This window comes from Oculina patagonica, chromosome 1, assembly GCF_052425735.1.
Source record: "Oculina patagonica isolate OP01 chromosome 1, crgOcupat, whole genome shotgun sequence".
In the NCBI taxonomy this organism is placed as follows: domain Eukaryota; kingdom Metazoa; phylum Cnidaria; class Anthozoa; order Scleractinia; family Oculinidae; genus Oculina; species Oculina patagonica.
This window is the reverse complement of record NC_135758.1, coordinates 23,120,591-23,147,415: the sequence shown is the minus strand read 5'-3', so window position 1 is coordinate 23,147,415 and position 26,825 is coordinate 23,120,591. Positions and strand designations below refer to the sequence as shown.

Sequence of the window (26,825 nt, the reverse complement as noted above, 5' to 3'; positions counted from 1 at the left end):
GAGCCCACGTGGCGTTGATGACGTTTGCAGATTCTGCCAATGATCAATACTTTTTCAAAGACAAACAAGATATCGCGTCTATTCACCAGGCTATACGGCGTTTATCTCATCCTGGAGGAGGATCAGATATGGTTATTGCCTTCAATGAGGCTCGGAGACTGTTTTCGTCTGCTGAGGGAGGACGGGATCTGGTTAAACGTGTTCTTGTTATCGCCACAGATGCTGATTTTATGTGTAAGTTGAAATATAAAATTATTGAGGAAATACGATTCTTTGTGCTATCCAGTCACCAACCAGATGTGAGATCAAAACTTATGCGTACATAAAAATGAAGAAGTAGGAACAGTACTACCCTGTTCATCCTCAACCTCGATCCCAGACTCTCTCTCCAATCGACAAGGGAGAAAAAGGAGGGAGCCTGGGATCGAGGTCGGTTAAACCACTCACTAACAGGCGTCCTAAACAAAGTAAATTAGTGACAAAGCTCTCACTTTCTCGGGATGCTATCACGGGTGGCTTTATGGTGGGGATGAGGGGAGGGGGGGGGGGGGGTCTCATGTGCCTTGTTACTCCCAATGCTCGCGCGTTTTGAGCAGGTTCATCTTGTGGTATTTTTGCTTTTCAAAATTGTGAAAGTTTTTTCCTGTAAAGACGTTAGTAATAACTTCAGATTGTAGAAAAAACCGGGAAAACCGGGATCTCCGGTTTTCTTTCTTCCACCTCCATAAAAACCAACACTCCAAATTCCAATTCGATCTTGGATGCACGTACACGACTTAACGAGCTCCTGAGCACTTCCGTGTCACGTGGGTAAATAAGAACAAAATAACATTACCTCCCCCTTTAAGTAATTATGTTAGCAACAAAACTACATGACAACAACAGCAACAACCTTTATTTTGTTCTTAGCATACAATCATATAATTAACTTCAGGATTTTTTTTTTTTTTTTTTTTTTTATTCATTCAAAAACGTTACATACATACATTACAGAAAATTGCACAACTACACAAAAATACATAACTACAAAAAAAAAAATACATTTCTACATCGCACCCGTGTGGGCCTAATTGTTTATAAGTAAATCTTCATCTACTAATTATCTAATTTAACCGACAAATAACTATTTGGAAATTCTTGTTAAGTTTAAATTACATTCTCCATTTTTCCATTAATTTATCTAAGTTCTTATTTTTAGTGCATATGTACTTTTCAGTTTCGTACTTTAAATTAACTTTAAATTTGAAACCTTGAATATTTGGCAGTTCTTTGTTTCTTCTACACCCCCATAAATATATTTTCCCTATAAGTAACAAATAATAAAGTAAATTAACTTCAGGATGCAGAAGATAATTTTCTCCATGCGTACTTTCGAATTTGTTCGGACAAAACAAGAAACCTGGATTAAAGGCGTAAATCCAAAAATAATCGTGGTTCGTATTTACCTCGAGTTGTGGTTGGTTCACTGGATTGTCTGTGTCCTTTGTGATTGGCCAGAGTGGTTACTTTGGTTTTGGTTTTACGACACTCAGTTAAAATCCGCTCTATGTTTCTCTATTTATTGTTTTGCCTCCCGCTAGATCCCAACTTGGCAGTAAACTCTTCGCAGCAAGTAAAAGATGAAGGAATAGTGATCATCGGCTTGGGAATTAGCTCCAAAGTTAACACAGAAATGTTGAAAACAATTGCGTCTTCTGAAGACCAGATCTTGATTTTTCCTGATTTTACCTCGCCGGTCAAAGTGGACATTACTGGTGATCTTACTGCAATGATGTGTGAAGGTAACTGATATACAACTACAAATTCGAGAAAGGTTGTCGGAAAAAAGCACAAAAGTGCACCTGACAAGACCGAAAGGTGGTCTGGGTATTTACTTGAATTTTGCATATTTGCCTAGAGGAAATGTACAAGTTTCTATTTTTGCACGTGGAGATTTTGTTGTTTTTTTCTCAGGAGGCCTTTTTCTGTAGCTTTACTTTCACTGTCGCATGTCTTTGAGTTTTAAAATTTTTTCTAAAATTCAGCGTGGCTGAAAGTACCTTGTTTTCAAATGTCTGAAGAGAAAGAAAATTCATGTTTGTCATGTCACCATCTTATTAGTATTTAGCACGTGTAATTCTCTCTCTACTTCTTCCTAAACTACCTTTCGATCTTGTCACGTGCACTTCTCTGCTTTTTTTCCGACAACCTTTCTCGAATTAGCTATATATTGGGTGCACGACCAACTTCTTTTCATTTTCAATACATTAATCAAGCAGGCAGGTGTTGAGAATTAACGGAAAACATCATGTTTGCTGTGTCAGGACAAAAAAAAAATGGAGGAACTAAATTCTGGCACGTTAATGATTCGATTTAAGGCTGAAAGGGTAGAACTATCGAAAAGCAATTCAAGAATATTCCGGAACGAACAATATCATAACTTTAAAATGGGAAAAATAGCATTAGAAACATGCATTTTATCAAGTACTATATTGCTTGTACATATACAACATTTACATCAATTTACTCAGATTATGTCATAATAAATTCCGGACCGGAGGAGCATTTTGCTCGAATTATTATTTTTCTTTTCATTGTAATATAAACATGTTAATATGCACATTTTAACCTGCAACGGATGTAATGAATTTATCTTGTACTGTAGATCGAATGTAAATGTCAAAAATGTTTTGTCCTTGACCCTTAAAACTGTTTAATAAGAGTATTCTGCAGCAAAATAGATTAATTTCGATGATTTTATGGTATAATTTTTTAGTCTTGTATTTTTCTCGTCTTTTAATTTCAGTTGCAAGGAGACGTGAAGCAGTTGTTTCTGTTGTTAAGGAGAACTCCGCCTTACGAGGTCACGTGATCATGTCGCTACAAGCGGAGAGTGAAATGTTTTGTGCCTTGATGTGCTTGAACATAAGAACTTGTTTTTCTTTCAACTACAAAACAAACAGACAAGTCTGTGAACTGAATCATACAAGCGCATTTACATCTCCTAATGATTTTATCTTTGATCTTGATTCTGTTTATTATGAAATGGTTTTCACTTAAAGGGGATCTTGGCTGATGATGTTTGCGGAAGAGGATTTCGCGGTAGAAATATACATATCAGGCCGAAAATCAAACCCATTAGAGACGATTAGAAGCACGCATAGATCTATAAATTCACGCAAAGTTGCTTTTAAAAAAACGAACGACTGCAACATAATGCTATATAAATTAAACCTCAACCTTTGCAAAATCAAACATGGTGACGAGAAAGAAAGTCCCCAGCATTCAAACCAGGTAAAGAATTATCGACTTCAAACCTCTCGAACAGTTTGAAAACAAGCACCAGCTTATGATTTCGAACAAAACTGTTTTAGCCAAGATTCCCTTTCAAAAGGAACGGCTTCTCTAGTCTGTTGCTGGGCTAGAGACATAACATATAAATACAGTCAAAATATTGTGGAGATGAACAACCTGACCTTCAGTATACCAACATTAACAAATATATATAACCAAACATTATGTCTAGACATAATGTTGTTTATGTCGAGGCATGTTCATTTCAATAACTCGTTGGGAGGTTCCGTACCAGGTACGAAGTTGAACCAATAAGATTTTAGGGCGGAGTTAGCTATGTAAAAGCAGAAACAATCGCTTAATTCGTTCTTTTATTCCTCGCCATTGAGGTGTCGAGAGCTCAAGAAAATATTTTGCGACTCCATCTGAAGCAAAATGGTCAACAGCTTAATGAGCTACACTAGATTCGGTACTTATAAATGTTTGTTATATTATGTACACCAAATAGCGATTCTGGGAAAACAGGCATGGAACGGAGATAACATTATGTCTAGACATAATGTTGTTTATGTCGAGGCATGTTCATTTCAATAACTCGTTGGGAGGTTCCGTACCAGGTACGAAGTTGAACCAATAAGATTTTAGGGCGGAGTTAGCTATGTAAAAGCAGAAACAATCGCTTAATTCGTTCTTTTATTCCTCGCCATTGAGGTGTCGAGAGCTCAAGAAAATATTTTGCGACTCTATCTGAAGCAAAATGGTCAACAGCTTAATGAGCTACACTAGATTCGGTACTTATAAATGTTTGTTATATTATGTACACCAAATAGCGATTCTGGGAAAACAGGCATGGAACGGAGATAAATAGAGAAGTTGGACCTTCAGGGTAGATAGCGTACCGTAAGCTGTTCTTCGTAGGATTTTTTTTAAAGTCTATACATTCTAATCGATCTCTAGGTAAAACTGTCTTCTGGTATTTGATCAATACTGTAATAAATGCAGAAAGCTAGTATTCATCCTAAACCTCTGAAATAAACGTAAATTCTTGAGTAATATCACTTTTTTGTTGAGGTAATCAGTACAATTTATGTCAATAAAGTTACCACGCACCTTAAAACGTGAGAGCGTACGAAAAATTATCAGCTATTTTGATGACTATGAAGACGCACAGGATTGTCCGCCAGGAATGTTGGTTTGTAAAAAGAAGAGAATGTTGTAGCAGATGTTAAGGACAGCACTCATGAAATTTATTAACTATAATGTTATAACCGATAATTTTACGTACACTCTCACGTAAAATGTATAGTATAGTAAGGTGGCTTTAACAAGAAAAGGGATGCAGACAGGGCATCTGACAAAATAAAATTATCCACAATGCTAAATATACAATTCTCTCTTTCTAAAGTATAATATATGCGTGCCTGTGATACAGTTCGTAAATGCCTAACTTTACTTTAATGTTTCGAAAAAATCACATTTAGGCGTCAGACACCAAACGTAGTTTGTAACGTCACACCTGTGGCAGTATCCGCAGCAGGTGCTTTAGGGTCGTCACGCAACACGCCCTTCCATAAGAAGCGTCACAGCATTAAATTCACTTTTTTCACTATTTCGATACGTCACCTTGACAGTGTCACGTCAGGTCCTTCCCTCTCATAACATGTATAGTTGTATTTGTTATATCGAAGTAGAGAGAAGTCAAAACTATGTCCCTGCATGCTGGAGATACCTTTAAAATGTTCACCAAAGAAAAATTGTAAGCAGTCATGTTGCCTAAGCTTGATTGCATTGCTGTTGCATCAAACCCGATCGAAACAAAAGGTATTCGACGGGTGTGTTTTCATGTATTCAAGGTATACAACTTGTTCACCAGTCACGTGCCTTCTTACTATGTGATCAGAGATTGGCCAACCCTCCATGCTCGCCCCAGGATCCTATCTATCGTTCAAATCCAAAGTGGGTTGCGCTAATCCTACGTCACTGTTACTTAATAATGAATTACAAATCCTCTTGCAATGAGTCTTTTAAAATATTTGTAACGTTCGTCTTAACGCCACAGAGTTTTTCATTTTAATAAATTGACATATTATTGTCGTTCCTTGCTTACTAAAAATGCAATTTTTCTGTCATAAATTGATTGTTCTTAGCTGGTAAAATAGAAAACAAGACATCATTTTAAGCGTCTCTAAGTTGAGTTTACAATGTCAACTGCCGAGACCACTTAACAGTTGAACAACCGCAATCTGTTACCAAAATAGAATTGCTGTGGCTGTACCTCAGCTGTGGATCGCCAATAAAAAGATGGAAGAACAGCGAACTTTCACATATTTTATTCGGCAGACAGCCAAACAAATACATCAAGAACGATTGTTGAAAAAAGCAGGTTTACCGACCTTTTTATTCTTTACTCGAGAATGTATGTTTCCACCATTTTCGTTATTTTCTGCGTCCTTCACATCTGCTCAGTCCGCTCTGGACTTATCACTGAGAAATTAAGACTGTCCCAGGTCTCCACAGTTCAAATTGACGCTTGTCCTCCAGGGGTCTGGACCTGCTCCACCGGAAAGCGATCAGAGATTGGCAAAGCATCCACGGACACCAAGGTTGCTCTCAATGAAAACATAGCTACCGAGGAGACTTCTGATTTTGATGGCTATGAAGACCCACAGGATTGTCCCCCCGGAATGTGGGTTTGATGTGGGTTTGTAAAAAGAAGAGAATGTTGAAACAGATGTTAAAGGCAGCTCTCTTGAAATCCATGTACAATAGTCGTGTTACAAAGTTAAACTCGTCCTACACTGATCTCTAATGATGTTTGTCCGCCAGGAGTCTGGGCATGTTCAACTGGAAAGAGATTCAAGATTACTGAGGAAGTCCAAGTAGCTGTTAAGGCTTCAGAGCTAGATGAATCTTTCTGGAAAAACATTGTTAAGGAAGAAACTTCGCCTCAGTCAGAGCAGAAAAGTGCTACAAAACTGTGTCCCCCAGGAATGTGGGTGTGCGATGAAATTAACAAGAACTGAACAAGCACTTGATTATTCACTCAAGTTCAACCTCAGCACATTACTTTAATTCATACATAGAAAGTGATGCTGCGATGAAAAACGTTATAACGATAGGAAAGAAGTTTAAGGAGAGCAAGATATTTTCCCAAATATGTACACAGAAATATAAGAAGTTATTATAAAATAAAAATAATTTGAAACTGATGTGTAGTTATTTGTTACTATTTGTGTACTTTTGAGTGTCAGTAGAATTAATCTATAAACTCAAAAGCACAATTGATTGTCAGGGCCCTTTACAACCTTACAAAAAAACGAAAAAGGCAGCGCCTTTTGTGATCAATTTAATACCCTAAAAATACTATTCAAAAATAATTCCAAGCGCAACCAGGACGACCATTTGGATAAAAATAATGCTAGTCATAAACATTGTTTTTCTCATTTGATAATCACTCGAAAGATTAGCTACCCGGAGATACTACATAAGTGTTTTTCCAAGCTTTATGTTGGGCTACCCCTTTGTCCTGCACTCTAAATTTTATCTTGTACAAACATCGTCTTACTATTTGAGAGTTTTTTTTAGCAAATTGACAAAAGATCTTTGGTACGAGATTGCGTTCAATTAATAACGTGTTTCTGGTGTGGGTTTTACGTTGACGATGCACTGTTGTTAAAACATACAGTAAGTTTAACATTTGTTATAGCTCTCCAAATCGGGCTTGCATCCATAAGGCTTGTTAGAAAAGATGAACAGTTCTCATGGGATTCTCGTGAGTTTGCTTTGTTGTAGAACAGGGGCGGATCCAGGGGGGTGGATTGGGTGGCTAGCCACCCCCCTTGATCCACCAGAAAAATGAAAATAAACAGATTAAAATAGAAAATAAGGACTTTCATAGTCAGGCGGCCGTTCAAAGTTAAGGACGGTCATTATTCCAAAATAGAAGATTTTCGACAGCCTGTTTTAACTTCTGGCTTAACGTTACAAAACATGTGTGTATAATTTTAAAAATTTAGATTCCTTTTAGCTGTCAAGAGTTGTTTTAGCCTTGCAGGAATGATTTTCTTCTCCGTTTACATTTTTTAGCGAGTTTTCTTACCATTTTTCCGCATCGAAGCGATTTCACAACCAAGCAAAGTCGCCAAAATTGTCTCCAGGCCACTTTGCCAAGGGCTAAAAATTTTCCCCAAGTGGGTAAGCAAAACAACGCATATCTGTTCTTTCTTGTAAGTTCGTGGCCTGTCAACTTTAAATTTCAATCAGTGTTCATTTCATACGAACTAGACTTTTTCTCCGAAATATAACTCAAGGTAAGTTGAGGAAAGAATATTTTGCCAAACTATCAAGGAAAAACAGTGGTTTAATAACTTAATTGACAGCTGTATAAAGCTGCTCAGAAGCGCGGAGATCACGTCTAAGGGCCTGATTACATGAGCCGGGCTGGCCCGGTTAGCCGGGCTGGCTCGGTTTGCCGAGATGACTTTCAGCCCGGTATTACATGAGCCCGGTTAGCCGGGCTGGCCCGGTTTGCCAAGATGACTTTCAGCCCGGTTTTAGCATAAATGATCAGAGCACGAATGATCTTAATAACCTTTTTCCGGCAATAAAAAAATTATTTGGTGGTTAATTTTTTGCACTTATGCATCTGGATGGGTTACTTTACCTCTACATCCTATTTAGAAGGAGTTGCATTGATTTTTTCGTCGGATATTGTGCTCAGAAGAGAAATTTAATGCTGGCCCGCTTAGCCGGGCTGGCCCGGTGAACGCGATTACATGGACAATTTTCATCCCGGCTAGCCGAGATCCCGGCATTGCGATACCGGGATCTCGGCTAACCGGGCTGGCCCGGTTGTCATGTAATCGCGAAGTTGATTTTTGTTGCGTTTAACAGACGTTCCGAGATCTCGGCAAACCGAGCCAGCCCGGCTCATGTAATCAGGCCCTAAGAGGCTTCAACTTTTCGAAATTTTCTGAGGGGGACATGCCCCCAGACCCCCCTAGGGGAATGGAGCCTACGGCTCCATGAAATATGGGCATCATACCCAGAATAACTTACACTCCCATTTTAAAAAAACTACCTGAAACCCCGTCCCCCCCCCCATAAAAAAGAACGGGGGGCTTGAACAAAATAGTAAACAAACATATTGGTAAACAGCCACCCCCCTTTGAAAAATCCTGGATCCGCCCCTGTAGAAGCATATTTCATTTGTGCATTTTAGTTAAGAAAAAACAACATTTAGAGATTTACATGGATAGACACATTACGTAGTCTTTTTCAAGGAAGTTTTCGATGTCACACCTGTGGTGGTATCCTCTACAGATGTCCTTTGATGGTCACGCAACACGTCTGTTCGCAAGTAGCGTTACACTGCTCCGATTTTCTTTATCATTTTCTTTTTTATAATATTCTCTGCAAGTCACGTAGTGGAGTTTGGCCTGAAGACAAAGTGTTTCAGCTGAAATCTAGTCCTTCAATAACCCTCCCTTTTGTTTATTGTGTTTACCTATTTTACATTTATTTAAAGTTGTGGGGTTTCTGCAAAGTAGTTTTTTGCAAAGTGGAGTGCCATGTTAAATTAAGTGTCTATTTTTATCTTATTTTATCCTACGTACTTAATTCTCTTTTACTCATATATATAAAGGTGGGGAAAAGTAAGTAACTCATCACCGTATTTCAGAGCTGCTGTATAATAGTACAATAATTATTGAATATCAGCAATCTTTTAGCAGATATAGTATTGCCTTGAAAAACAAATTAAGATGTTTCTTTGTTATGCAAACAGGAGTTTTTCTAATTACAAATTCAAACTTCGGTTTTATCGTTATTGTGTCTATCGCCATGGAAACACCACCTACTTGACTCAGTGCTTTTTTCGCACGTCATCATTACATAGATTGACAAACAATCCAGCCTCGTTCACGAGATTCTTCCTGTCGCTCAAATCCAAGATGGCGGCTACCCTCGTCTTACGTCAATGTTACTCAATAAGGAAGCTCTTGACTTCCTTATGTTGAAATGATTACAAATCGTATTGGCCTAATAAATCTCAAGTATGCTTTCACGGTGCTCTTACATGCGCCGAACAATATTATACTGGCGTATCGTCACTCCTTTTCCACAAAAAATGTTCATTTACCATAGTTAATTCCCTGCTTAGGCAGAAAACAAACATACATTTTCAGTGTCCTTAACTTGAGCAATGTTTCATTCACAATATCAACAGCCTAAACCACTTGAAACTCGAACAAACGCAATCCCGATGTTACCAAAATAGAACGTTGCTGTTCCTCAGCTGTGGATCGCCAATAAATAGATGGAAGGCCAGCGAACTTTCACACATTTCATTCAACAGACAAGCAACAAGCACATTAAGAACCATTAGACACATCAACCTACTAATTCTTAACTTAAAAATGTACTCTTCGGTCATTTGCGTTATATTCTGTGCCTTTCATATCCACTCGGCCAGTTCTGGTCTTATCACTGGGAAGTTGAAGCTGTCCCAGGCCTCCACATCTCAACATGAAGCCTGTCCTCCAGGGGTCTGGACCTGCTCAACCGGAAAGCGATCAGAGATTGCCTCGGCAATTTGGACACGTGACGAAACTGAAGAAGCGAAAAACTTAAACGGCAATGAAGATCCAGAGAGTTGTCCGCCAGGAATGTCGGTTTGTAAAAAGAAATGTGAAGCAGATGCTAAAGACAGCACTCATGAAATCCAGCCAAGATAGTCGTGTGGCCAAGTTAATCCCGTCCCAGACCTCTAACGATGCTTGTCCACCAGGAGTCTGGACATGTTCAACTGGAAAGAGATCCGAAATTATCAAGGAAGCTCAAGCGGTTACTATTAAGGCTACAGTCCTGAATAAACCGTCCTTGGAAAACACGGCGACAGAAGACTCTTCCTTGCGGCACGTACAGAAAGATGCCAGGAAACCGTGTCCTCCAGGCATGTGGGTGTGCGATGAAATGAACGAGAACTGAAATGAACACTCTAGTATTCACTCGATCAGTTTATTCATTCATTCATTCTTCATTCATTCTTTCATTCATTTATCCATCCATCCATCCGTCCATCTATCCATCAATCGATTTATGCATGCATCTATTCATTCATCTGTTAATTCGTTCGTTCGTTCAATCAATCTTAGAATATACATAACTTCTTTCATTGTTGTAAATATAAAGTGTTTCTGTAACGGAAAATATTCCAAGAGAAAGAAACTGTTTTCAATAGGAAGACGATTACAAGGGTTGTACTGTTAGATTTTAAATAGAGGTACTGTGTAATAAAAATCTTATACTGAAGTGATATCTGAGAATTTGTTACGCCTTGTGTATTTGTAGTTTCAATGGAATAATTTTCTACTTTAACTAGTGAAACAAAATCAATAACCAGGTTCAGTCTCTTCGGCCTTACAACCACAGGTAGGCCAAACTCGATATGTGACCGTACTAGCTTGGGTTACCTGTGTTACAACCAAAGAAAGAATATTTTTGTGATCGATAAATTTTTATCCACCTAGATGTATTTGGTAAAAATATCCGAAATCTCAAGAATCACAATCGAAATTTTGCTCAGCGGAGTTTTTAAAAATGTCACTTTTCCACAATAAAGATGTATTTGTAGCAAAAAAGGAATATAAATGTCACCTATAAAACCCTAGAAATAGCTAGCGTGAAACAACAAAATTGCGAAGAGCATTTAGAAAGGCAGTTTTAACGAGAAAGAACTGAAAACAGGATTTTTGATAAAAGTAATCCAACCACTTCAATTCCTTTTATTGTAACAGTTCGTCTGTATTGTATTTTAACAACCGTGTTGTCTTGTAATTTAAGAAGTATTGTTAATGTATCTATAGGTTTTCTTTTCTCTGTTTTGTCTTTGTGTGTACTGAAATGAATAAAAAAAATTAAAAATAAAAAAAACAGTTCGTAAAACGCAGACTTGACATCTTTTGGTGGTCACTCGTGTGAGGAAGTCGCTTAAGGAATTTTGTGATGTAACACCTGTGGCGTGACCTTCCAGATGTTCTTTGACCGTCACGCAACACGTCTTACAACAAGGAACGTGTCACTGCTCACTTTTATTACTTGTCCGCTTTACTCTTTCCTTGTTTCTTTCTTAAAGTTAATGAGCAACAACAACAATATTTAACTACCGAATGGTGACAGTTTCGAGGACGTGAGTCACCCTGTAGAGTTGTTAGAAACAAGTTGTTTGTTGGTCCTCAAAGAGAAGTCTGGGAATACAGACGCTGGTTTTATCACTTTATTGATCAGTGGCACTCGCCATTCAAGTTATTACTTAAGTCACGTGTCTTCTTCCCAAGTGATCAGCGGTTGACAACTGATCAGTTCAACTCGGGCTCAGGGCACACAGCGGTCAAACGCCGCGCGCGTGCGCAGTTCATGTGTAATTCTCGCCAAAATTTTCCATACAAAGTCTTAAATTTTCCGTTAACTTTTGCTTTAAAGCCAAAAGTTAACGCCGTCCCTGGAAAGTTAAAAGGTTTATACGCCGCTTATGGATTGGAAATTTGATAATTCATCTCCACAGAGTGTCCCAGCTTGAACTGTTCTTTCACCGTACCATTTCTTTAACAATTTCCTAGAAAAGTTTGCACACTTTCGAGACAAATTCTCAGAAAAGTTCGAGGCGCCGAAAACCGGAGGTGACGTCATTTTTGAGTTTGACCGCTGTGAAGGCTCAGGGTCTTCACTCTCATTCATATCCAAGACGGCCACGGTGCATACCTCTTGCGTCACAGTTGCTCAATAACTTGAAACCACTTTTACGTTCGTACGTCGGAGTGATTACAAATCGTATTCAACAAAACAACTTTTCAATATATTTTTACTTTGTACTTAACACAACAATGCACAATATAATCATGAAGTATTCTGGTTCTTTCTTCACTGATGTGACTAAAGTTGTAATTTACTGTGGTTAAAACATATAAATTTAGTTTCCGTCGCTTTATTATTATTGCGCAATGATTCTTACGCCACTGTTACTCAATAAGGAAGCTTTCCTAATCTTTGATGAAATGGTTGAAAGCACGTGACTATCACGAGAGTACATTACAAGCATATTTTTCAAGGCTTGTGAAAAGTTGCTGTCCTCGATTAGCTTTGATAAGAAATAATCGAACTGTAGATGATCCTGGACGATATATTATAATTTTTTGTTGTTTTAACGTAATATTTATGGTTTTCAAGTGGTTTCCGCTGATGAGATTGTAAATGATTTTAAATACAATGAAACAAGTATCAATTTGATCGTATTCAACTTTGCAAGGAGGCGAGTTCGTCAAACAAATAATAATATTACGAAAGCACACTTGTAAAAATGTTTGTTGGTCGGTTTACAGTGCGACGCGCCTGACCGTGGCCACCCAACAAACTTTTTTACTAGTGTGCTCTCGTAATATTATTATTTGTTTGACGAACTCGCCTCCTTGCAAAGTTGAATACGATCAAATTGATACTTGTTTTATTGTATTTATCAACAAAACGCATGAAAACGTAAATATTACAAGATGCCACTCGTAAAAAAGTTTTTTTGGGGTGGCCGCGGTAAGGCGCGTCGCACTGTAAGTCACATGAGGTTGCCATTTTTTGTGATGTTACACATGTGTTAATATTCTTTGCAGGTGTTCGTTGACTGTCACGCAACACGTCTTTCCACAAGAAGCATATTCAGCAGTATTAACATCTTAAATCTGTTAACATAATTTTATTGCCACTTAATATATATTTTTTTCATTTTGCTTCTTAACTGTTTTTATTATTGTTTTTGTCAAAGCTGATAAATGAAGGTTTTAATTCGATGCATTTTTCTCTATTTTTACATTGGCCGAAAGAAAGACTAAAAAAATATCCTTTAACATCACAGAAAATCCAGTGTAAGCCGGAGGTAAACAAGAGTTTCGAAATATATCTCAAATATATAAAAAAAATAATGGTTTTGTGCTTACCAACCAGCCCAGGGGGGGGGGGGGGGGGTACTCCGGCTTGTAAATGACGGGGATGATCGAATGGAAGCAAAAGTCAGGACCCAAAAAAATCCCTAAGTCTTCCGACATTACTCAAAAAAATCCCTGGAACAAAAATAACCCCCAAAAAAATCCCTTGTTAAATTACCCCTAAATTGCCAGGAGCGGCAATAAAATAACACATAGACAACCATAAAAAATTGAATGCTCGTGTTTGTTTATTTATCATACCATAAATACGCCAAGGTCGCGCCAAGTTTCTTTTTTAATACCCCCAAAATATCCCCTATTTAAATTAAGTCACCCAAAAAAATACTTGCCAATTTTTCCAACCCAAAAAAATCCCGGAATCGAAAATTTCAAACCCAAAAAAATCCTTCGATCATCCCCGTCATTTACAAGCCGGAGTACCCCCCCCCCCCTCCCCGGGCCAACCAGCAATACAAAGGAATGTATATTTGAAGTTTTTCGACGTGAAATGACTCGTTTAATATTTAACGTGCTCCCTCTTATTTGGTACAATTATTATACGGCACAGATTCCATCAATTAAAATTCAATTTTTGACAAGTTTACGCTCACAAGATGTAACAACAAACACCTCATTGATAAACCACCCAAGCTACTCCCCAGGGTCCTCTCTGTCGTTCAAATTCAAGATGGGGTTACGCAGATCTTACATCACTGTTACTCAATAAGGAAACTCGTAACCCTCTTGAGATTACATGATTGCAAATCGTGTTTGCCTAAAAACATTTTAAATATCTTAGCTTACGTTGTAAAATATCGTCACTAAATATTGTTCATCGGTCAAAATAGTTGTATTTTTACGTTACGATAGTATTTTTTCACTAAAATAATAGAAAACAAATATTCCATGTTCAATATCTTTTGCTTAAGCAATACTTTGTTTACACTGGCAACAGATGGGAAGATGTTCGCAGTTGAACACAGGCAATCTGTTACCAAAATAGAACGTTGCTGTTCCTCAGCTGTGGATCGCCAATAAAAAGATGGAAGGCCGGCAAACTTAAAATCATAAATTGTTTGGCAGAAAGCCAAGCTATAAACATAGCAAGAACAAATTTCTGAAAATTTTTTTTACAAAACACTTTATTCTAAACTACAGAATGTACATTTCAGCCATTTGCATTATTTTCTGCGCTTTTTACATCCACTCTGCTCGTTCTGGTCTTATAACTATGAAGTTGAAACTGTCCCAGGCCTCCGCAGTTTGTCCGCCAGGAGTCTGGACCTGCTCAACCGGAAAGAGATCAGAGATTGCCGCAGTGCAGACTCTACGACATGCTGAAAACTCTTATCCCTCGGGAATTTGGACACGTGATGAAGGGCCTAGTGGAGAGCCTAGTCCTTTAAATGACAGTGAAGAACCAGAAGATTGTCCGCCAGGAATGTGGGTTTGTAAAAAGAAGAGAATGTTGAAGCAGATGCTAAAGACAGCTCTCATGAAATCCAGCCAAGATAGTCGTGTGGCCAAGTTAAACCCGTCCCAGGTCTCTAATGACGCTTGTCCGCCAGGGGTCTAGACATGTTCAACTGGAAAGAGATCCGAGATTATCAAGGAAGCCCAAGTTACTGTTGAGACTGCAGAACTGGACGAGTCTTCAGTACGGTCGAAGCAGCGACGAGCCACCAAAACGTGTCCGCCAGGAATGTGGGTGTGCAATGAAATCAGTGATAACTCAGAGCACTCCGATCACGATAACGAACTTAAAGCGAGTAATAATCACTCGCCTTTTTATTCTTAGAACATAACTTTTATCTCTGTAAATAGAACGTGGCGGTGAAATGGAAAACTTTTAAAGATGGGAAAGCTGCATGGAGAAAAAGGATAAGCTTTTCAAGATCTTGAAAGATCTTTACATGTAAATAAAAAAGGATATTTTTAATAGACATCTTATCCTGCTTTTAACACAGTTTAAGTATAATACACCTTGTGTACTTTTAAATTTTTATCAAAATCTGTCATTGTCCTTTTCATCAATGTTAATTATTGAACTCTGTGTACAGTGAGAATAAAAGAATAACTTCTTTTGAGAAGGCATTTCTGTTGAATGAAAAAAAACCTTTCTTAGACTCTTAGACAACGCCACGAGGCTTTTGTACTTTTGCATGACGTAAAATGACGGCAATGTCTTTGGTCCTTCATTTATTGTGTGAAACAAGCCAAGAGTTTCATACACGAACCTGACTCAAAATGATATTTCATAAACGGGAAAAAAGAAGAAAGAAACTCGGTGGTGTAACAGCACTCGTGGGCATGAGATTTAATTTGTGCTAATGAGGGGTGCATTAAGTGACCATACCACTAACCCCAATGTGGGAGGCGCGGTTGCCTAATGAATAGCGCGCTCGACTCCGAGTCAAACGGCCCGGGTTCGAGCCCTGGCCTGGGTGCTGCGTTGTGTTCTTGGGCAAGACACTTTACTCTCACAGTGCCTCTCTCCACCCAGGTGTATAAATGGGTACCGGCGAATTTACAGTTGGGGGGTAACCCTGCGATGGACTAGCATCCCATCCAGGGGTAGTAGCAATACTCCTAATAGCTTAATGCTACAGAAACTGGGATAAGCTCCGGCTGTATGGGCCACTTGGCTCGGACACAGACTTTACCCTTACCCCCAATACTTGAATTTGATTTTAAGTATCGCTGAACGACGAATGCATAAATTGGCCCGCTTGTGATAAGTAGCTGACAAAAACGCGTCTTTAGTTTACATAGAAGAAAATCAATGCTCTAAATTTACATAGAAACAAGAACATTGAGAAGCTTGAGAAGCTTAAAATCGGGCGCTTTGCCTTGACAGGCAGGGTTCAGTACAGCAGAAACCACGAAGCAGTTACTTAAGTAGCACTCAGTCCGACTGTGTTTGTGTAAGTCACAGGGCTTGCATGAGCTGTATTAGTGTGCATAATATAATATCTAGAACGTTGTCGAGATTGCATTATTATAATTACTTAATGACATGATGGTTTCAATTTATAAATGTATCTCACACAATACAAATAAACGATTGAAGTAGACGACTAGACAATGTAAAGTTTTAAGACTTAGCAAAGTGCAGTGTATTGGTAATACTGTAAGGTGCGGTTTCACCTGAAGGTCGTGTGCTTTTCGGTATTTTCCAGGCATTGCACTTTGATGGGACAGCACTACAACCGTTTACCGGGGAACTACTATTGTCAAGAAAATGATCACAACTTGTTGATGAATGATTGAACATTTGTTTCATACCATTACTGTAATAGCAATTGATGAAGGCTTTTAGTCCTGAACCAAAGTATAAGGACTGGGAAATACTGAAACCATTATCAGCCACCTTAAACGGAAATATCTTGTTGGTGTTTCAAGGAATCCAAGGAAACTTCACTCATCCCATGTATCTATGTATTGCGGTATTTTGTAATTTTTTGAGTGATTTTTGGGGATGTTTGGCAGGTGATAGTTTTTTTAAAAGAATTAGTAAAATTTAGAAACTAAGAAATATTGAAAATTTAATGTGAATTTAAATTGGAATTTGAAGTTAGAAATTGGCAGACGGACACCAAACAGCCCCGTGACATCCTGGAGTGTTTTTGCATGGGGGTCAACTGTGTGATGATGTTTCCATTTTTTTCTTCAATCCCCACTGATAAAGAACTGTTGTTGGTGTTATGTTGGTGTTATCACATGTCAAGCCTTTAACAAGGTATGAAAGAACACAAGGATTTAAATTATTCTGGTGCTCAATTTTTGCGTAACTAAAATTAATGTTATCAAATTCCTGATGGATTCTGTCTTAAACTGTTACGGCTTAGTATTTCCAAATTATTGCATGTCAATGTAAGGCAAGACAAGACATGCCTTGGTTCTTATGAATTCTCTTAAAAAAATAAGATATTGACTATAATTTTGTCTGTGCTTGGCAATTCACAGTGGGGTGGTCTTGATGTGTCTTTAACTTGTAGACTGGACTGGACTAGTAAAACGCGGACTAGTAAAACGCGGACTTGTAAAACGCCTCTAGACACTTCGAATTCCTTGGCCACATCATCTTACGGCTCTCTTCAATACATAATGTCTCAAAAAAACAGTAACCTCAGAAAGAAGTCAGAAGCAAATAAGGTCGAAAGACCGAATTTGAAATATAACGGCAAATGTTCTAATGTCACGACGTAGGGTCGTGTAGGCCCGTCACCTTTATTTACCACATACTGCCCCCAAATTAAAACAGTACCCTCAGAAAGAAGTCAGAAGCAAATAAGGTCGAAAGACCGAATTTAAACATTTAACGGCAAATATTCTAATGTCACGAACGTAGGAGTCGTGTAGGCCCGTCACCTTTATTTACGATTGACTGTTGATTTCTGGACGGGCCCCGTTCTACCTCGTGCGAGCAATACAAACGACTGCACTCAACAGACGTCAAGTAGTGGAAAGAAAGAAACATATGCACACAACTCATAGCATCAATCCCGTTGTTTTAGTAGGGGTTTGCAGAACGAACATGTGCTATACTGCAAAAACATCTCCACGCTAAAACAGACCATAGAGTGCTCAAAAAAGCTAGAAATATGCCGTCGAAGAAACACACAAGAGCTTCAAACACAAATTGTTTCGCTCGCTAAACCGTTTAGTTTTATCCGATTTACAAGCGCTTGTTTTACAAGTCCGCGTTCTACAAGTCCGTGCTTAACAAGCCCTCGTTTTACAAGTCCGCGTTTTACAAGTCCGCGTTTTACTAGTCCTCGTTTTACAAGTCCGCGTTTTACTAGTCCGCGTTTTACTAGTCCGCCTTTTACAAGTCCGCGTTTTACCTGAGTCCGCGTTTTACTAGTCCGCGTTTTACAAGTCCGCTTTACTAGTCCGCGTTACTAGTCCGGTTTACAGTCCGCGTTTACTATCCGCGACTAGTCCCCTCAGGCCGGCCGGTCTTCCGGGCCTATCCTTCGGCCTTTTCACCTCTCCTCCTCCTATCTACTACTATTGTCTAACCTCCTTTAGTATTTAAACCTCCCTACTTACCCCGGGTGCGGCTATGGGTATTCTAGATAATATAAACTTCATTTTAATATCCCCCGATAGCTATATCATTATAAAATCCGATGCCGCCACTACGCAACCTCTACGAACCTCCGACTTACGTGTACTACATCATTCCTTTCTAAATTTTTTTTGACCACCTACCTTTCTACCCAAAAAACTCTAACCGCCCGGTTTAACCTTTTTAACCTTTCAAAAATTAGAGCGTTCGAAACTAAATAAGATCCGTATAAAAAAATACAGCCGTTTACCAGCACTCTTAAATCCTGCCTTCAAAATAGGAAATAATTTTGAAAAACTTATAATTTTCTTATTTTTTATTCATCTACTTTCATTCAAAAAATTTATCTAATTTCAAAGAAAAATTCGGATATTTTAGCCAATTATCACGTCTAAAAATAACAAACTTTTTTTTTCTTCCAAAACACTTTCATATAATACATGAAAAAAAATAAGATCAAAAGGAAGAAAGGATTTCTATTATTTGAAGATTTCAAAGCCGTGATATATGATCAATCCGCGTAAATTTAATTAAAAAATAATTCTATTTTCATTTTTCAGTTGACCTTTTCCATTTGTCATTATTCCTATATACTGTACTTCCCAATTTTTGCTCATCTTCGGCGTCTTACTAACCAAATCTAAAATTTCCAAAATGCTGTACAAACTTCTACTCTTTTCACAAACGACTTGACGACCAATTTTCAGAAATGGAAATCGACACAGTTCTTGCTAAATAAAAAAAAAGTTTTACGGCGGAGTCAGGCTCAAAAAATATACCGCAATCACACCCCCATTCATAGTCAGAAAAGAAACCATCTAGTTTGCTAAAAAAACACTGCGTGACATCATGACGTTACCTTTTTCATTTACAAAAATAACTTTAACTTGTCAAAGTAAGTGCAATTTCACATGGTGAATATCAGTACAGTATGGGGCCCAGTTCTCGGCCGGGTCCAGTTCTCAGCCACTTTGTGTTTAACGCGTTTTTTCACACTCCAGTTGAATCAAAAGAAAAAGGTATTTCCTTCAAACGATAGACTGATTCATGTGCTTTAAGTATCTTGAGTTTGATCGTTCAATTCGATATAGAAAGCTCACACGTCGAGTTTACGCGGAGGTAGGTGAATTTGCATTCCCGAAAAAGTTGTTTGTTTACGGCTCCAAATTCATGGATGTAGTTAAATTCGTATTTTATCCAAAAGCCCCCACCATACGAGCTAATTTTTGGCATGTGAAACGTAAAATAATTCAGCTTTCTGCTTTAGTTAACTTTTCGTTGAACCGTTGTATTTTTTGGTCTTAATTTACTTCGAAATTTTTTCTTGCGACGTTTGCGTATTTGCCAGTTCTCGGCCACCCTGCTCGCTATCACAGCTTAGCGCTTGGTTTTTAATATAATTTCATCTGCTGCTGCAGAATGAAAGAAATAAATGTTTTAAAAATAAAGTTCAATTTATCTCTAAGTTTTGAGCTGACTCTTGTCTTGTCTGTTATTTCTACAACACCTAAATCTTTCAAGACCTTTTCACTGCAAAATAAACATCTAAATCACGGGTCACACAATGCGTTTGCCAGAACCTGCACATAGGGCAACTAGGCGGTTAAACCTTCTTTTCTAAAGAAAAAAAGCATCATAAAAAAATTTGGGATCGATATAGTAAAATAGGTAAGAGTGATTTTATGACTGTGAAAATCAATTGAGATTTTTTAAAGAGCTTTAGGGCCGGGGGCCCACTGGAGCTTTTATTTTTATTATTGCTCGGGCAAATTAATTTTTGACCGGTCGATAGCTTTACACCAAAAAGCTGAATATGTAGCTAGCTCTGGGAGAAATTTCAAGTTCCTGCGGTTCTTCTGAGGTAAGAATACAAGTTTTGCATGGCCGAGAACTGGGCCAAGGTGGCCGAGAACTGGGCCCACAAATGGAGCTTTTATTTTTATTATTGCTCGGGCATTAATTTTTGACCGGTCGATAGCTTTACACCAAAAAGCTGAAAATGTAGCTAGCTCTGGGAGAAATTTCAAGTTCCTGCGGTTCTTCTGGGGTAAGAAATACAAGTTTACGTCAAAAGTGGCCGAGAACTGGGCCCACAAATGGAGCTTTTATTTTTATTATTGCTCGGGCAAATTAATTTTTGACCGGTCGATAGCTTTACACCAAAAAGCTGAATAATGTAGCTAGCTCTGGGAGAAATTTCAAGTTCCTGCGGTTCTTCTGAGGTAAGAAATACAAGTTTACGTCAAAAGTGGCCGAGAACTGGGCCCCATACTGTACTTTGCCCCGTAAGCTTTTTTTCTCTGTCCTTCCGCCGAAGCAAAAAAACACAACCTGATTACACATTAACCCAAAAGTCGACCAAGTGTGCCTGCAACGATTTCCTGTCAAAACTAAAATGAAAACCATTGCGGTATGCGTCACCCGTAGCGGTTTTGTAGCAACCCCAAGCTATCCCCGTCTTTTTGGCCGCGCCAGGAGACTACGCTCTAGGACGACCAAAGGGTAAACTATAAATCGGCCACGCCCGATTAAAAATACTTTTTAATGATTAACTACATTAAGGTGTTGAGTCACATAGGGTACCGTATTTACTCGAATAAGCGCCGCCCCCGAATAAGCGCCGCAGTTCCGATGCGGCGCTTATTTGAAGAATTTCGTTTAACTTTTAACGGCACTACAAAGCAACTCTAAAACAAGCTTGAGCATTTCTTTGCATTAAAAGCGATGTTTTGCAGTTATGAGTGATTGTTTTATCGCTCTCCCATTAGTTTTTCTATTCAGCACTCTTACAATACGTAGTTCTGTAGATGTTGTGAAGACCGCAAACTTTGCCACGACAGCTAGCGCCACTTCTGTCTCAGCAAGAGACAAATACTGCGATCAAGAGACGCTCTTTTCAATAACTGTAAAAGATAAGATTCTTTGTAGCGTCCAAATTTTAAATAAGCGCCGCCCTCAAATAAGCGCCGCCCTCGAATAAGCGCCGCACTTGAGGCGCGAAAAATTTAAAAAGCGCCGCGGCGCTTATTCGAGTAAATACGGTAACCTTTTTTCGTAAGGTTGTTTGTGACGTCACACCTGTGGTAGTATCCTCTGCAGATGTTCGTTGACTGTCACGCAACACGCCCTTCCTTAAACGATTTAACATTTTTAAACCTCATTTTATGTTTTTCATTTTGCTAGGAATTGATCTGTTTTCGTTTTACAGAAAGAACTTGATCGTTACACCCAAATTATGAGAAAAATTGATAGGTCATCATACGTTTGCAAGAAAAAGACGATTTATTTTTCCCGCGGACTAAGCCGCATAAGGTCCATAAGAGAAAGGCTCATTCAAAGAAAAGGACTTAAAGTTTAACAGAGAGGTTAAAGCAAGTTTGGTGATATAAAAACAAACAGTTGGTAAACCACTGTTTAGTGACTTACGACATTAAGGTGTTTAGTCACATGACGTTGCCTCTTTTGGTTTGTGACGTCACACCTGTGGTAATATCCTTTGCAGGTGTTCGTTTACTGTCACGCAACACGTCTTTCCACAAAAATCATATTAGGCAGTATTCCCCTCCCCAATATCTTAATGAGTTAAAAAATTAAATCCCCACGTTATATATATTTTCCATTTTGCTACCTTATTTTTTGTATCATTGTTTTTCTCAAAACTGATAAATGAAGAAATCCGATGTATTTTTCTCTTCCTTTTCATCCCGCCACGTGATTTGCAATTAATGGTCTCCTCAGGTGCTTATTTTGCTCACGAAAATTTAAGTCCACTTTCAAAATTTCAGTCACCTTGGCAGAATGTGGTTTTAAGACAACACGTTTCACCTGAGATGACCAGTTCCAACATTTTTATCATCAGTATCTTGTATTTTGTTATAAAAAGGTAACGACAAGTTGGAGCTACTTTGAAACGTTCAGTCAGGGACATACGAAAGAAATCGATTGAATGAGTACAAAGACTTACAACCATAGGCGGCGGAGCAGGGGGCAGGGGGGCTGTAGTCCCCCAAAACGAAAATTTGGGGGTGCACAGCCCCCACGTTTTTGTGTCAAAAATATCGCGAGCGCAGCGTTAAATTGGTTTGTCATAATATTCCGTCTCGTGATCTTTTCACAAATCGATTCAACAGGATCGTTTTTGGCGGAGTAATATGTTGTAGGATTTCAAGAAACCTTCTTTCTCGAGAACGCCACTAGTAGCGATCCACAAACTGTTTAGATTGTTTTTGACGTTATCTTTGACATTGGCAACTTCAGAGCCTACATTTTCTGCCCTTCAACGACAAAAGAGCACCATGAAGTAAGATCTTCTGAAATGTCATTAAAAAATTAAGGCCAAGACTTGTTAAATGAAAGGAATTTCTTTCATTGAGAACAATCGTGAAGAAACCGATGACGTCTTTTCTGCTGATGGATTTTTAATGCTGAACGATCGAAAGTTTAAACATCTTCGAAACTTTCTTGAAAATTTTCGAGAAACTTCGTTTATCTTCGGAAAAGTTCGAAAAATGATCGGAAACGTTCGTATGGTCTTTGAACAACAATCGGAGAATCTTCCGAAATTTTCGGTCTAGAAACTACCCAGAAAAATTGATAGAACGGGAAAAAATGCTCCAAGTATGAAAACATTCCGAGTATCTTTGGGACAGTCTGACCCCCCCCCCCCCCCCCCCACTCCCCCTTTACGTTCCAAAACGCTCCGCCGCATCTTCAACTAAAGAGAATATTCTTGCGCCGAAACCAGAAATAGTTGGGTTTACAAAAAAAAAGTTATTCCTTAACATCACAGAACATCCAGTGTAAGCCATAGGAGTGCACGAGCTTCAATATATTTTAAAATATAAATAAAATGTTTGTATGCTTACCACCCAGCCATACAACGGTAAGTAAATTTGACGTTCTTCCCCGTGTAATTACTCGTTCAATATTAAACGTATACGGCACAGATTCCATCAATTAAAATTTAATTTTTGACAAGTTTATGCTCACGAGGAGATCAAAGACGTAACAACAAACACCTTATTGACAAACCATACAAGCTACTCCCCAGGGTCCTCTCTGTCGTTCAGATTTAAGATGGTAGTTACGCAGATCTCAGATCAGTATTACTCAATAATTACTCAGATCTATTACTCAACAAGGAAACACTTAACCCTTTTGATATTAAATGATTGCAAATCGTGTTCGCTTGAAAACATTTAAATTTTTTTTATCTTAGGTTGTAGCTTAGACCTTAGCTTAGCTTTTTTTTAATTCATTTATTGCAACTCAAAGAACACTACTAACAACTCAAATACATACACTACTTACAATGCTACTTACAATACTTATTACATTGTTTCTTCACTACTTCTGTAAACATTTCTTTTTAAATAGTAATATCACGATATCACGCATTACGCAGATCTCAGATCTATTACTCAATAATTACTCAGATCTATCACTCAATAAGGAAACACTTAACCCTCTTTAGATTACATGATTGCAAATCGTGTTCGCTTGAAAACAATTTTTTTTTTATCTTAGGTTGTAGCTTAGACATTAGCTTAGCTTGTCCATCGCCCTTTAAAATAGTTGTAATTTTTACGTTACGATAGTATTTTTCACTCATTATGATGGAAAACAAATATTTCATGTTAAATATATTTTGCTTAAGCAATGCCTTGTTTACACTGGCAACAGATGGGAAGATGTTCGTTATTGAACACATGCAACCTGTTACCAAAATAGAACGTTGCTGTTCCCCATCTGTGATCGCCAATAAAAAGATAAAAGGCCAGCGAACTTTCAATTATTTCATTTGGCAAAAAGCCAAGCTATAAACATAACAAGAACAAACTCCTCTGAAAAAGTCGTTTCACCGACCACTTAATTCTAAACTACAGAATGTATATTTCAGCCATGTGCGTTATTTTCTTCGCTTTTCACATCCTCACTGCACGTTCTGGTCTTATCACTGAGAAGTTAAAACTGTCCCAGGCCTCCGCAGTTTGTCCGCCAGGAGTCTGGACCTGCTCAACCGGAAAGAGATCAGAGATTGCCACAGTGCAGACTCTACGACGTACTGAAAACTCTTATCCCTCGGGAATTTGGACACGTGACGAAAATGAAGAACCTAGACATTTAAATGACAGTGAAAAACCAGAAGATTGTCCGCCAGGAATGTGGGTTTGTAAAAAGAAGAGAATGTTGAAGCAAATGTTAAAGACAGCACTCATGAAATCCAGCCAAGATGGTCGTGTGGCCAAGTTAAACCCGTCCCAGACCTCTAACGATGCTTGTCCACCAGGAGTCTGGACATGTTCAACTGGAAAGAGATCCGAGATTATTAAGGAAGCCCAAGGGGTTACTATTAAGGCTACAGTACTGAATGAACCGTCCTTTGACAACACGGCGAAAGAAGACTCTTCCCTACGACACGTACAGAAAGATGCCAGGAAACCGTGTCCTCCAGGAATGTGGGTGTGCGATGAAATGAACGAGAACTGAAATGAACACTCCAGTATTCACTCGCTTAGTTCAATCTTAGAATTTTATAAATATTAAATGTTGGTTTGTAAATATTATTATTATATTATTATATAACACCTTTCATTGTTGTAAATAGAAAGTGTTGTTGTTATGTAAAATATTCCAAAAGAACGAAGCTGTTTTAAATTTCTTAGTAGTGAGAGAGGTCAACAAGAGTTGTACTATTAGATTAAAAGACGTTTCTGTAGAATAAAAATCTTATACTGATGTGATACCTGGGAATTTGTTACATCTGGTATGCCTTTTAATGTCAATAAAATGATTTTCTACTTTAACTCGTCAAACAAAATTAATAATCAGGTCTTCTCTTCGGCCCTTACAACCACACGTAGCCCAAGCTCGATGGGTGTCCGTACTAGCTTGGGCTACTTGTGTCACAACCAACAGCAGAGAGTCACAAACAGATATAATATTTTTGTGATCGATATTCTTAGTCCACTCAGATGAACTTGGTAAAACAACCCGAAATCCCAACAAGCATAATCGAAATTATGCTCAGCAGACTTTATAAAAACAATAGTTTTCTTTAATAAAAATGTATTTGATTCCTTTTTTGTAACAGTTCGTAAAACCCGACTGACATCTTTAAAAAGCCACGTTTTGGTGCCCACTCTTGTGAGGAAGTCGCCTAACGAGTTTTGTGATGTAACAGCTGTGGCGTGATCTTCCAGATGTTCTTTGACCGTCACGCAACACGTCTTACAACAAGAAACGTTACGCTACTAACTGTTACTTGTCTTAACTATTTCCTCGTTTCTTTTTAAAAGTTACCTCACTTGAATGAGCAACAACAACAATATATAATTATTGAATGGTGTTATTTTCGAGGAAATAAATCATCTTTTAGAGTTATTGGAAGCAAGATTTTGTTGGTCCCTAAAGGGAGGTCTGGGAGTTCAGACTCTGGTTTATCATTCTATCGATCACGCCTCAATTCAAGGTACCACTTTAGTTACGTGTCTTCTTCGCACGTGATCAGCGGTTAATGTCATAGAGAAATCACTCCACGAAAAGCAACTTTTGTACAGTCCCGCGTGTATTACGTCACTTGAGATTCCCGAGAACAGGTGGAAAAAGGAAACGGGATTATAGTCGCCATGTTGGCAGATGTTGTGTTACGAAGGAAACCTAAAATAAAATTCGCCCAACGCGACAGTTGTGAAACCAGTTAAACGCATGCGCAGGGTCTTCACTCTCGTTCAAATTCAAGACGGCGACGGTGCATACCTCTTGCGTCACAGTTGCTCAATAACTCAAAACCTCTTTTACAGTCGAACGTCCAAGTGATTACAAATCGTCTTCAACTAAACAACTCAAATATATTTTAACGTTTTCTTGACACAACAATGTACAATGTAAATTTATCATTATGGAATATTCTGGTTCGTTCTTTACAGATATGACTAAAATTCAGATAATTAAGCAAAGCTTCTCGATAAATTTTCAATACAATAATTAGCCATAACAAAATACAACGTTTCGACATCTTCAGGATGTCATTGTCAGGGAAAATGCGTAGGTCAGTTTCAATGTCATTTTCAATGTCCTTTACTTGGGCAATGTCCGGCAGCCGAAACCACTTGAAAGTCGAACACACTCATTCTACATCATTTTTGTTTCCCAGCTGTAAATCGCCAATAAATAGACGGAAGGTTAGCGAACTTTCAATCATTACATTTGGCAGAAAGCCAAGCTATAAACATAGCAAAGATAAACTTCTGAAAAAGTCGTTTCACCAACCACTTTATTCTAAACTAACAAAATGTACATTTCAGCCATGTGCGTTATTTTCTGCGCCTTTTACATCCACTCAGTCCGTTCTGGCCCGCTCACTGAGAACTTGAAACTGTCCCAGGCCTCCGCAGTTTGTCCGCCAGGAGTCTGGACCTGCTCAACCGGAAAGAGATCAGAGATTGCCAGAGTGGAGACTCTACGACGTACTGAAAACTCTTATCCCTCGGGAATTTGGACACGTG

General features: G+C 38.4%; 3 protein-coding genes across 8 annotated transcripts in view; 2 read left to right on the top strand and 1 right to left on the bottom strand.

Moving 5' to 3' along the window:
* Nucleotides 1–26,825, top strand: part of LOC144641571 (GTP-binding protein Rit2-like) — a 158,510-nt gene that overhangs the window by 75,411 nt on the left and 56,274 nt on the right. The window lies entirely within an intron of this gene.
* LOC144640219 (von Willebrand factor A domain-containing protein 2-like) overlaps nt 1–26,825 on the top strand; it is a 36,818-nt gene that overhangs the window by 2,628 nt on the left and 7,365 nt on the right. Inside the window, exons 4-8 of one of the 5 annotated variants that reach the window (XR_013568343.1) lie at nt 1–234; nt 1,581–1,781; nt 4,755–4,851; nt 4,893–4,935; nt 14,672–14,804. Coding sequence is in view for 2 of the 5 variants with exons in the window: in XM_078499446.1 (XP_078355572.1) it covers nt 1–234; nt 1,581–1,781; nt 2,786–3,039 (689 nt within the window). In the remaining 3 variants the exon portion in view is untranslated. Of the gene's footprint in view, nt 235–1,580; nt 1,782–2,785; nt 4,663–4,754; nt 4,852–4,892; nt 4,936–5,814; nt 6,167–14,671; nt 14,825–26,825 lie in introns of those variants that run through there. The other 4 variants (XR_013568356.1, XR_013568389.1, XM_078499492.1 and 1 more) reach the window with 4 other exon arrangements.
* The window catches only part of LOC144641530 (uncharacterized), a 60,602-nt gene continuing 39,884 nt past the window's right edge, over nt 6,108–26,825 (bottom strand). Inside the window, exon 6 of one of the 2 annotated variants that reach the window (XM_078500595.1) lies at nt 6,108–6,117. The gene's annotated coding sequence lies outside the window, so the exon portion shown is untranslated. Of the gene's footprint in view, nt 6,118–14,808; nt 14,831–26,825 lie in introns of those variants that run through there. The other variant, XM_078500603.1, reaches the window with a different exon arrangement.